The sequence below is a fragment of the Cyclopterus lumpus genome, chromosome 19 (assembly GCF_009769545.1).
Source record: "Cyclopterus lumpus isolate fCycLum1 chromosome 19, fCycLum1.pri, whole genome shotgun sequence".
In the NCBI taxonomy this organism is placed as follows: domain Eukaryota; kingdom Metazoa; phylum Chordata; class Actinopteri; order Perciformes; family Cyclopteridae; genus Cyclopterus; species Cyclopterus lumpus.
Genome location: NC_046984.1, coordinates 8,269,099 through 8,280,762, shown reverse-complemented (window position 1 = coordinate 8,280,762; position 11,664 = coordinate 8,269,099). Strand labels below are relative to the sequence as shown.

At 42.4% G+C, this 11,664-nt stretch overlaps 2 protein-coding genes across 2 annotated transcripts; one reads left to right on the top strand and one right to left on the bottom strand.

The window, feature by feature from the left end:
• The first annotated feature begins 162 nt into the window (after positions 1-162).
• Positions 163-8,130, top strand: rhot2 (ras homolog family member T2). The gene is made up of 19 exons (XM_034558648.1): positions 163-363; positions 1,211-1,269; positions 1,562-1,643; positions 1,827-1,870; positions 2,022-2,075; positions 2,197-2,249; positions 2,471-2,579; positions 2,742-2,843; positions 2,973-3,071; positions 3,168-3,276; positions 3,375-3,495; positions 3,747-3,831; positions 4,065-4,210; positions 4,342-4,442; positions 5,291-5,421; positions 5,537-5,617; positions 5,707-5,829; positions 6,428-6,630; positions 6,841-8,130. The coding sequence occupies exons 1-19, from the start codon at positions 327-329 to the stop codon at positions 6,956-6,958; spliced, it is 1,857 nt and encodes a 618-aa protein (XP_034414539.1). The 5' UTR covers positions 163-326; the 3' UTR covers positions 6,959-8,130.
• Positions 8,131-9,231: 1,101 nt separating this feature from the next.
• On the bottom strand, positions 9,232-10,638 carry LOC117748932 (histone H1.0-B). Its single transcript, XM_034559080.1, has one exon. It carries the CDS (start codon positions 10,366-10,368, stop codon positions 9,772-9,774), a length of 597 nt encoding a protein of 198 aa, XP_034414971.1. The 5' UTR covers positions 10,369-10,638; the 3' UTR covers positions 9,232-9,771.
• Positions 10,639-11,664: the final 1,026 nt, after the last annotated feature.

The following is an 11,664-nucleotide window of genomic DNA, read 5'->3' as shown; positions in this document are numbered from 1 at the left end:
TGCTCCATTCAGCAATGCTAATTAAATATTATTTGCCATGGGCGTACTATGTTATTGAGGTAAAGCTTCTCTATGAACTTCTTTTTTTACTTCCACTGTTATTTTGTTGAACGTTTGATAGACAAAGCAAAAGACGCGCGTGTGGCCAGCAGGGGGCGTGTTTTCACAGTCCTTTGTGAACCGGAATGATATGGTTTCACCTTGGGTGCACAGCGCTGTTGAAAGGCACACGTTTGATTTTAGCTTGTAATGTGGCATTCAAATGAACGGTACATGGCACTGTAGGACTGCAGCGCGTCTGACTGTTCGTCATACAAAGGAGAAACATGAAACAAGACGTCAGGATACTCTTGTTGGGGGAGCGTAAGTTACTGGCACTGACAGCTGACCACAAGCTAACGGACTAGCGTTAGCAAACATTAGCTTCTGTAGCTATCTTACAAACTTGTAGCAGAATGTATCTCGGCTACTCTTGGTGGACGTTTGTGTCTGCTCTAATTTATGTGTTTCCTACGAAGCGGTCACTTTCAAAACGGTCATTTCTGCTAATTTAGCTCACAGTAACTTTGGTTTTAAGTTGTGAACGGTTACCTTCAGCTAGCTAGTTAGCTAGTGACTTAGGTAACGTTAATTTAACTTAGTGGACGTTAACTTAACTGCTGAACAAAAGTTACTAAACGCGATTTTTGTTTCGTCTGGTAACTTTAAGCCGCATAACACAATATATAACGTTACATGTATTGAATTGTCTTATTAAAAAAAGTTATCTGTGAGTCAGCGCATGTTGGCAATAACTTTGAAGACAACATTAACTTCAACGGGAGCTGCAGTCGAACCGTTGCTTTATAAACTAGCTTAACACTAATGGAGCTGTTAGTTAATGTTAACCTAATCAACATTAACTATCTATTTAAACTTTAAATATGACCATGCTTTATTGAAAATGACCCTTTTCCCATTAGCTCACTTAACTATAAACAACGGTTCAGTGGGACAGTTATTGTATGTTCTGTATGTGAATTAATGACATATTAATCAATAGTGTTAGCTACATGCCATATAAACTGATATCATAACGAACAGTAGGCTGACTTGCTGGTAGATGCACTTTTACAGGAAGTGCTAACACGTCATCACACACGTCAAATTGGTTACTGGAGTCTTTCTCTGGCAGCTTCTCGCGCTCTCTTCATGTTGTCTCTTTCAACAGCCAAGGTGGGGAAGACATCCCTCATCATGTCTTTGGTGGGAGAAGAATTCCCAGAGGAGGTAAGGCTCGGTGAAACTAGTTACTCACCTCTGCTGTGTTTGTGCTTCATCGCTGGAGCATGCTTTGTCCATGAATGCTGGAGGGATTTCATGTAGCTGACCACCTGCCTCTGATAGTCTGTGTGTTCACCACTGTTTGCTAATTATGGCCACGGTTTCTCTACTGTAGTCAGTGGCTTGATTGTGTTCACTGAAGCCATGGTTAATGCACCATGACAAGTGTGTGTTTGTGTTATGGGAAGTAGTAGCCTGATTAAGTGATTGTTGACATTTTGTCTGCTATCTCTAAAAGGTTCCCCCCAGAGCTGAAGAGATCACCATCCCTGCTGACGTGACTCCAGAGAAGGTTCCCACACACATAGTGGACTATTCAGGTAACATCACCTGAAGGCTAATGAGGTGGAACCACCATTAGTCAATGCTCTGACTGGTCTCCATGCTTGTTGCAAATTAAGACACTAGCTGCAAAACAATTTAGTGTGTCTGTGTGTAGTTTGTTGAAAAATAAAGTTTTGAGTATCATGATTTTGATATCCATTTATGTATGTCCTTAACAGAAAAAGAGCAGACTGATGAAGTCCTCAGAAATGAGATCACCAAGGTAAGTACACCATACCCCATTAATTAACATGAACTGAACACCATCCATTTTAACAAATGAGATCAAAACCAAAATGGAAAACTTAAGGATTGAATTGATTCTGTTTTTGGCATACGGTTCCTCACAGCTGTTATTTCTCTAACCCACACAGGCTAATGTGGTGTGTGTGGTGTATGATGTCACCAATGAGGAAACAATAGACAAGGTAGTAACCTGCTACTTGGTCTATATTGTCTCGTACTGTAAAAGCATTCCACATAATGTATATTACAATTACTAAATGCACCTAAAATACAAATTGCACTTGTTTCTGCCTTCTGTTTCAGATCAAAACTAAATGGATACCTTTAGTGAACGGTGACGCAGAGAAAGGGAACAAGTATGTATGTATGCATGTATGTATGCGAGCAAGCAAATGTGGTAATCTGAGACTGTGCAGCTAAATTGTCCAGAAGACCCAAGAGCAACAGCAAAATAGCCCGAGACTTGGGGAGTGGAAGTGCACTGCATTCGCTACACTCTGTTTGAATATCTGTATTTAAATAATAAACTTTGATAGTGTTTTATAGTGAGTTAACCTGTCTCCATGTGTTTAATCAGAGTTCCCATCATCCTTGTGGGAAACAAGTCTGATCTACGCTGTGGAAGCTCAATGGAAACCATTCTTCCCATAATGAATCAGTTCTCTGAGATTGAAACATGTGTTGAGGTGAGACGTGTCCATTCTGCACTGCAGTTTGTATACACCTGCTAATTGTAGCATTGGTTGCTGGGTTTCACACAAATATTTAGAAATGCAAACTTTATCTAACCTTTAGATTGCTTACATAATTGTATTTTTTTTTTCTTTCTGCTGTTTTTCTCTTTTAAGTGTTCTGCAAAGAACTTGAAAAACATTTCAGAGCTATTCTACTATGCACAGAAGGCCGTTCTTCACCCCACTGCCCCTCTTTATGACCCTGAGGACAAACAGGTCAGATATTTGTGGAATTGTGATGCCAACTGTGAAGTCGTCTGTCTCTCTTAATCCACTTATTCATATATGTGCATAAAAACTATTGGATTTATAATATGATTTTTGTCCTCCAATATTTGTCCCCAGCTGAAACAACTGTGTGTCCGCGCCCTTAGCAGGATATTTTACATTTCCGACCAGGACAATGACCGTATCCTCAGTGACGCTGAACTCAACTGCTTTCAGGTAACAGTTAAAATCACTTAACATAATGTTCTCTTTACACTTATTTGCACAAAAGCCATGTGCTATATAACAAAATTAATCTATCTTTATGTGTAGAAATCTTGTTTTGGGAATCCTCTGGCACCTCAAGCCTTAGAAGATGTGAAGACAGTAGTTTGGAAGAACACCAGTGATGGTGTGCAGGACAATGGCCTGACCCTAAATGGTAACAGTCAGTCATGAATGACACCATGCACCTTTAAATGGTGGTGTTGCAAGGCCACACTCAACTCATGGCCATGTATTGTGTGTCTTCTTTTTCAGGTTTCTTGTTCCTGAATACGTTATTTATCCAGAGGGGCCGGCATGAAACCACGTGGACTATCCTCCGGAAGTTTGGTTATGACGACAACCTTGAGCTGACTGACGATTATCTTTACCCTGAGTATGTCCATGACACTATTGTACTTTACCTCAACTTGGATGCAAATGTTTATACTGCTGATAACTAGTATTACAAAAAGGCTGTATTGCAATATTATTGGAGAATAAAGACCCCTGTGCATGGATTCTACAATGCCATCAATCTCACATCTGCCCTATGTCTCCTCAGTTTCCATTTGGCTTTATCTTTGTTATGTGTGTTTGCACTAGCTGGGTATCTAAATATCTAACTGTTGTTTTTTCTGTTGTCAGACTACGTGTTTCTGTCGGCTGCACCACAGAGTTTAGTCATTTAGGTCACCAGTTTCTCCAGCGGCTGTTTGACAAGTACGATGAAGTGAGTAGCAAATGTCACAATGTCCCACTGGACAGTAAATTGTAACAGTTAAATGTTGTGTGAAATGTCATTGAAGCAGTATGATTATATATTGGGGTAGGGGGGGGGGGGGGTAGTATTTTGATTGCTGCAAAGTAAACAGAAAAAAAGAATGCTGTCTTAGCTTTCGCCACGTCACATTCAATAAAAGAGGGTTTCCCTGTTTTGACAAAGTGACCCGTTCTCCCTCTCAGGACAAAGACTCTGCTCTTTCACCGACGGAGCTCCGGAACCTGTTTTGCGTATGTCCTTACATGCCATGGGGTGCAGAGGTCTACATGACTGTCCCAACCACAGACGAGGGCTACATCTCTAACCACGGCTACCTTTGTCAGTGGACGTAAGTATCTCACTTGTTGTTAAGGATTTAATGTGATTGCATGCACTTGGTTTTACACTTTTGTGCACTTATAAGCAATGTATGTCCTTTTCAGTTCAAAGTCACATGTATATCAATCCCTTCACATGCAGGCTCTCTGCGTACTTTGACATCAACCGTTGCCTGGAGCACCTAGGATACCTAGGTTACCCTATCCTCACTGAGCAGGACTCACAGACTGCCGCAATTACAGGTGTGTGTTTGTGTGATTTGACACAGAAAACAGCAAGTAAATTAGAAAGGTTGAGACCATGTCCCGAACATGGTAGTACCTGGGACATACTGTACATCCTCAATAGGAGGATTACTAGTCGTAATCCTGTCCACTGCAGCCTAATAGATTTATATACTTGTATTTGTCCTTGAGATGAGAAGGAATATTTGACACATTTCCCCTTGCATGTATAGTTTGATGTATGTAGCACTCCCCACACATTACCTAAAAGAATAATGATTACTTATTAGTGATTGATAATTGAGCCTTTACTTGGGTGTATATTGTAGTAGTGTCTCTGTGCAGACATACTGTGTATGAACAAGTGGCAGTTTGAGGCCAGTTGTCAGGAACGCTTGGACAAGATTGGAAAGTGTGATGTAATATGTCTCACTGCTGCTAATCGCACACATTCTGTCTCCGTCTCAGAGGTGAGTACCTTTTAGGTGACCCTGCTGTAGATGTCATAGAGGCCCGTAAGCCACAGAGATTAACACTGATCTTTTAACAAGGGGACTAGTTACTAGTTGTAGCATGTGCCCACCTACTGTGTTATTGTGCTCAATTAACCTTTCATTTAGTAGTGTTGATGTTAATTGTTATTGTACATTTATTATTAGCCATGCTAGCACCTCGCTCAAAGAAAAGCAATGTCAGTTGGATTCTCAGACAAACACATACATGTGACATCTGACATTTTTTATTTGACCATTTGTTGAGGTAAGGCAGATTTTCATCTGTTAACTTGCAGCCAAGCTAATCCTGGCTGCCCTGTGTGTTTGAGCATTGTGTTCATATTGTGTGTTTCTGCTTATCTACATGTGCAGTCACACAGGAGAAAGAGGTGGACCTGGAGAAACGTCAGACACAGCGGTCAGTGTTCCACTGCAAGGTGATCGGACCGCGGGGGACTGGCAAGACCGCCTTTCTCCAGACCTTTGTGGGCCGCAACGTTGGGGTATGGCACCATCTGCTAGTCTGGAACTGAAATGTGAAACTTCTTCTCTTAACGTTTGATCATACTAAGTAGTAGTGTTTTCCTGTAACATTTTCTTTTCTCTTCTTCCTTCTAGAATAAAAGAAATTCCAGCAGTGCCTTTTCCCCTTACGCCATAAACACTGTCCAAGTCAGCAATCAGGAGAAGTACCTCATAGTAAGTGGTTCCCATCCTGATCTTAATGTTGACACTTAACCTCTGACCATGATTAAAACCATGAGCACACTCTTCTCCTCCCTGTGCAGCTCAATGAGGTGGATGTGGAGGTAGAGTTCCTGAAGGCATCAGACGCCAACTGTGATGTTGCTTGTCTCATGTATGATGCCAGTGACTCTCATTCCTTTGACTATTGTGCCAGTATCTACAAGGTCAGTACCAGCACAATTGCAGAAGCATTTAATTGATTTATTTATTGTCTCTATTAGTTTGTGCCGTTGACTGCCCATTCGAGTTTGTGCTGGTGTAGGCTTGCAGTCAGTTAATAACGTAGTAACACAGCTCTACCACGCATCAATTTACTACATTAAGGAGAGTTGAAAATGGCCCATATTCAATAGGTATATTTACATATAGAATGAAGACTTTTTTTTGTGATTCTCTGTAGTTTAGTTATTATTCCTCAATGGATTTATTTACTATGTTATTCTGATTATTAGTGGAGTTAAAGGGCGGATGTTAACAGGTATGTATTACTGGCTTACTCTCAGCCTACATCCACAGGACTACATCTTCATGTAAAATAAAAACAATTTCTGTCCACACCGTTAAAAAAATAGTTTCCGTCCATACTACAATGTTCATGTACAAGTTAGGATCAAAGTGATTCATACTTTTCTTCAGTTTGATTCCATTTATTGTGTCTTACAATAAGGTTTACTTGAATTTCATTATGACCCACTTGCAAACCAGGTAGATTCTCTTTTCTCTCAACTGAAGTTTTCACTCTTTTCCCCATTTCTTACTTAGCAACACTACATGGAGAGCAACATCCCATGTGTGCTGGTCGCCTCCAAGGTGGACCTTCCTGGGGTCAAGCAGTTCCACGGGATGACTCCAGCAGAGTTCTGTTATAAACACCAACTGCCTCCACCTCTGCCCTTCTCCAGCCTTTTCCCCGACTCCACCAGCAAGAACATCTACAGCCGGCTTGCCTGTGCAGCAGTATACCCGTACGTTCTAATTAGACAAACTACTGCGCCGAACTCGAATCAGACACTGAAAACCTGAAAATATATAGATCAGTTGCAGGAGAAGATTATTTAAAACATTGAGAACATGGATGGGTTTGAGATGTAGATAGTTAGGCATCTGTTTTGCTGATTGTTTTAGTTTTGTATTGTGTGGCTGAACCATCAATATATTTGTTCCTTCCAATCCAGACACCTGAATGGTTCCAACGTGAGCAACACATCGTTTTGGCTGAGAGTGGCGTTGGGCTCGGCTGTGGTTGCAGTTCTCGGCTTTGCCGTCTTCAGAGTTGTCGCCAGACTGAAATGATCAACAATCAGCTGAGCGTCTTTTTTTTCCAGCCTGATGCTCCATCAATTGAGACAAACCATCGGAGACAATATTCAAAGCCACGGCATCGTTTTACTCCCCCCCCCCCCCCCCCCCCCCCCCCCCCCCCAAAAGGCTCTACGGAAATTCTTCATATCTTTGCCCCTCTTTACTTTGTCTTTCGCTCTGAGTCAGCTGATTGCAGCACCCTGAAGGCAGCTGGAAGCTGGTGATCATATTATTCCCCACGCTGCTGTGCCCAGCTTGTTCTGCCTTACGTTGTCCAACCAGGTTAAGTAGGAGTTAGCCTGTCACCGATCGGTGCACCAAGAACTGTTCAGATCCAAACCGGTGCTTTATCAAAGGGTTGGAAATGCAGCAAGATATTTCCGTCTAATCTGTATTCAATTATGTGTCAGGTGTAAAGGATGAGCTTGGGGAGTTTTTATAAATATACTGTGTTTCTTTAGCATAATATAGAAAAATGCCAAATTGGCTAGACTGAAGAACCAAAGTTCAGCACACGGGGCATACTGGCTGCTACTGAATATCTCCAATGAACTCTTCCTTCTGACCATGCCACCTCTGATACTAGATATTATTATCTGATTTGTCAAATAACTCTAGCTTCAATGAGTAGTCAAAGCATGTTATTTGCCCCTGATGCATATTTTTATGGCTGAAAATGAAACATTTGAATGTGTTTAGCAGTAAGGCCTTCCTCCACTCATCGCCTGTGTGCATGAAGAAGAATGGTGGTTCGTTTTTTCATCTGCCAAAAGTCTGAACCTATTTTATCCAGTAAAAGGAGGCCGGGCAAACCTTAAATAACTGGTTAAATTAATCTCTGCTTCTTTCTGTTCACATTGAAATGGAATTCATTGACTTTTTGATTTAGACTGAAATGGGTTGATGATCTGTGAATTTTGTTCTATTCATATACTCCTACACGTTGACCTTCTTACATGATCTGCCATTGCCATTTCCAACATGACTCAGTCAGGTTGTGTGTATATTTTGTTGCTTAATTTAGCCGGGGACCTGCTGTTTCTGCAGAATACACTTCTGTGACTTTTAAAATATGGGCTGTTTTTATTGAAGTTGAACTGATTTAAATGCTTAATAAAAGACCAGACTAGACTGGATGGGGAGCTTTTGCCCAAAAGACGTTATGGATGAAAGACAAATGTTGTGCTTTTTTAATATGTCTGACAGGTGGAGCTTTTTTCAGTATTTACCTTGTGGATTCTTTGCATCTATTTTTTTTTTATAACTGATACATTTTGACTGAATTTTGTTTTGTTTTTACTTCATACACAAGTATTAGACTGGCCAGATTTGCTCTAAACACTGTATAATTCATGTCCCGGATACCATAGTATCTTCATCACAAAACGTGTGTGCTAAAAGTCACGTGTTTCACAGGTAGTATTCTGCTGTGATGTCACCAATTCCTACCACATCAACATCCTGCCTTGGTGAGGCTTTGCTTTGAGCACTCAGCCTGAAGCTGTTTCACTAGGTTAATTGGCTGATACCAGGTCTGTTGTTAAAGATAATGAAAAACACTATCGATGGTAATGTGAGTGACTTTCATCAGTTTGACAGTCTGTGCCGCTGGCGTCTCAGTCCCAACGCGATTCTCAAAGACACCACAAGGTGGCAGTGTTGCATGTCGAGTGAGAGGCCAAAGGCGTGAGTGCGTCGGCAAAGCCACACAGAAGAGTGACGTGTTAGAATAAACGGTGGGGAAATAGTAACTGCTGTTTTTGTTCAATTTGATTGTCCGTGTTTCGTGACTTTTTTGACCACACACAATGTTTGGGCTGGTTTCACAGAGAACGTATCCCGCGCATGAATCTCTTGGACGTGTTTACCTCCGCCCTATCACTTTAAGTGACTTTAATTTGACCATGTGATACACGGGCTTTTACGTCATATCACGGTGTGTTCTGAAGCTCTTGTCTTGCCCCATCACTAGTTGGTCAAGCAGTTACAAGAAAATTCAGAGTGCACGATGTTGGTAATTTGCCACAGAATACCCTTCCTGGCATTGGAGCTTCCATCGGTGGGCTTTGTCTGCCTCAGCTTGCTTCCCAATAGCTGTATTTTCATGCAGTGCGCTTAATTTGTTCACATGTCTGATATATCTATAGGCGAGCAGGATATGTAAGATCTATTATTCTTTCAAAAGGCACAGACATCCCTCCGGCTACTTCACCAGGCATACTACGCATGCGTAAAATGCGCGCAATAAGTTGACCCAACACATGTTGCAGAAGTTGACAAAGGTTTATTGGATTGCAGTAAACAGTCTTTAAAAGTGACTGAACACAATGTGACATCTGTATAGTAAGAGTCGTCAGAACATGAGGAAATGTACAGAATGGAGCTTGAACGACATCTATAGAGCCTTTAGCTCAATCTTGCTGACGTCCACTGGTCGGTACATTGTAAAGGCTCAACAATGCTCACCATTGTCACATTTGTATTTTCATTTTCATTATGACCCCGTGCACTAATGATGACTATTCACACGTTCAACTGTATTTACATTTTTCCTTTTTTATTAAGACCCTAATCTAGCCAGTATGTGTCCAAGGGTCGGATAGAAATTAACAGTATTATTAACGCCAAATAAAAAAAAAAATGCTCACAAATATTTCTACAGCATTTATAAGCTATAGTGCAATGGAGAGAAAACTACTGGTAAAAATAGGATAAGTTTGCATGAGAGCTTACAAAAATAATACATATACGAAAACATTTTCCTTAAGTATGTACAGTGACTTTGTCTCTCTGATATTGTCCTTCTACTTCTTTTTGGCTGTTTTGGCTCCCTTTTTGGGTGTCTTCCCCTTGGGCTTGGTTACCCTCCGTGCTGGTTTTGCCTTGGACTTGACTGCCTTGGCTGGTTTCTTAACTGGTGCCTTTTTGGCTTTCACCGGTGACGCCTTTTTCGCGACCTTTTTCACTTTCTTCGCAGCTGCCTTCTTGGGTTTTTCCGGCGTCTTGGCAACTTTCTTAGGCTTCGCCGCCTTTTTGGGTTTGGAGGGCTTCGCTGCCTTCTTTGGTTTGGCCGGTGCCGGTGCCGGTGCCTTGGTTGACTTTTTGGAGTCCTCTGGTTTGGCCCACCTGAAGGATCCGGAGGCGCCGATGCCTCTGGTGTGGCGCAGGCTCCCGTCTGCCACCATCCTCTTCAGGGCCAATTTAATCTGCATATCGGCGTTCTCGCCCACCTTGTAGTTCTTCCCCACGTACTTCTGGATGGACTGCCGGGACGCTCCGTTCCTGCTGGCGTCGTGAGCGATGGCTGCTTTGATCATCTCCGAGTATTTGGGGTGTGAAGCAGGTTTCTTGGGCTTGGCTGCCTTTTTGGCTTTGGCCGGAGCTGCCGACGTCTCTGCCATGGTGACTTTTTCTTTGGAGTTAGTTAACAAACAAAAGAAAAAAGTCCAATGGGGTGTAATTTCCCTCGGCTCAGCTGGTACACCGGAGCGTCAGAAACCAGAAATATACGCGCGGCCAGAAAATAAAGCTTTTCCCCCAGAAAGTCCGCTTTGACAGACAATGCCACGGTGACTGCTGTCACGGTCCAAACGATACAAGTGTCCTCGCGAAGTGACGCGTCAGTGCACCGGATCACTTAAGTGTCTTATTCCACAGGCGCCTCAGTGAGCCTATGAAGCCTATCTGCGGACGTGATTGAGAACACCAACTGCCAGCAGCTGATCTAGCGGACTCCATGGAACTGGCGCCGTCCTGTTTGTGTTTCTTCGTCCTCCAACTCCTGGCAAATATAAAAGCTACGGCTGAGTACTGCTCCACAAAACCTTATCGGCTGATAGCAGAGACATTGGGCTTCACGTGGACACACTTTGTGTTCTTTATCCGCGGCGGCGAACAACTTTTATTCCAGGAAAACCCGCTGGAAGTAATGCGGGCTGTGAACAATTTTGCACAATTCGCGTTAAATTGACCCAAACCGACGGAACCTGACGCCAAATGATCCAATGCATAACGAAATTGTATCTATGCTTAAGCGGATGCACATGGTTCGGTCGAATTTATGTTCCGTTTTTGCTTTTAATACATCGATACATTTCCCCAACTAACACAGTCCGGCCATTGACTTTGAATGACGTGGTCGAGATTATTTGCTGTTAAACCTCCTATAAATTATATGTCACGATATCTAAGTTGCAGGTGACACTCGGGAGGAGGATGTGGGTTTATATGGGCGGAAATACGATGGATGGGTTTGCTGGTTTTGATGATTTTTCAACAGAACTGCTTATAACTGTCACTATGGCAGTCGACCACTCGAGGTCCATTGTCAGGAAAGTTGCCAACACCTCCAAAGATCAGAGACTCTGATACCGGATCAAAAATTGGATCACCATATTTCGGATAGTGGTGCCAGTGGGTGCTGTGTGGCCAGGTGTTAGTCCAGCTGCACGGGGGACTGCACCCGAAACGAAAGTGCTTTATAAGGCGCACTGATGGCTTTCTTTTGTTCAGGAGCTGGCGCATCAGAGCGCAGTCAATAACATGTTTGACATGTGCCTCTTCTCATTTTTACGAGGGTCTGTGGAGCCCTAACCCTAAACAACCAACACCTCCTAAATTAATAACTTTGATATAATTCTCCTGTATTATTTCTTATTATGATAACAGGTCTGGATGTCCCTCCCTGCAACGCCATT

Coding starts and splice junctions, on each gene's coding strand:
- rhot2 (XM_034558648.1), top strand. CDS start 327: ATGAAACAAGACGTCAGGATACTCTTGTTGGGGGAGC. Junction 2,076..2,196: donor ATGAGGAAACAATAGACAAG/GTAGTAACCTGC, acceptor CTTCTGTTTCAG/ATCAAAACTAAATGGATACC. Junction 4,443..5,290: donor ACAGACTGCCGCAATTACAG/GTGTGTGTTTGT, acceptor CTACATGTGCAG/TCACACAGGAGAAAGAGGTG.
- LOC117748932 (XM_034559080.1), bottom strand. CDS start 10,368: ATGGCAGAGACGTCGGCAGCTCCGGCCAAAGCCAAAAAGGCAGCCAAG.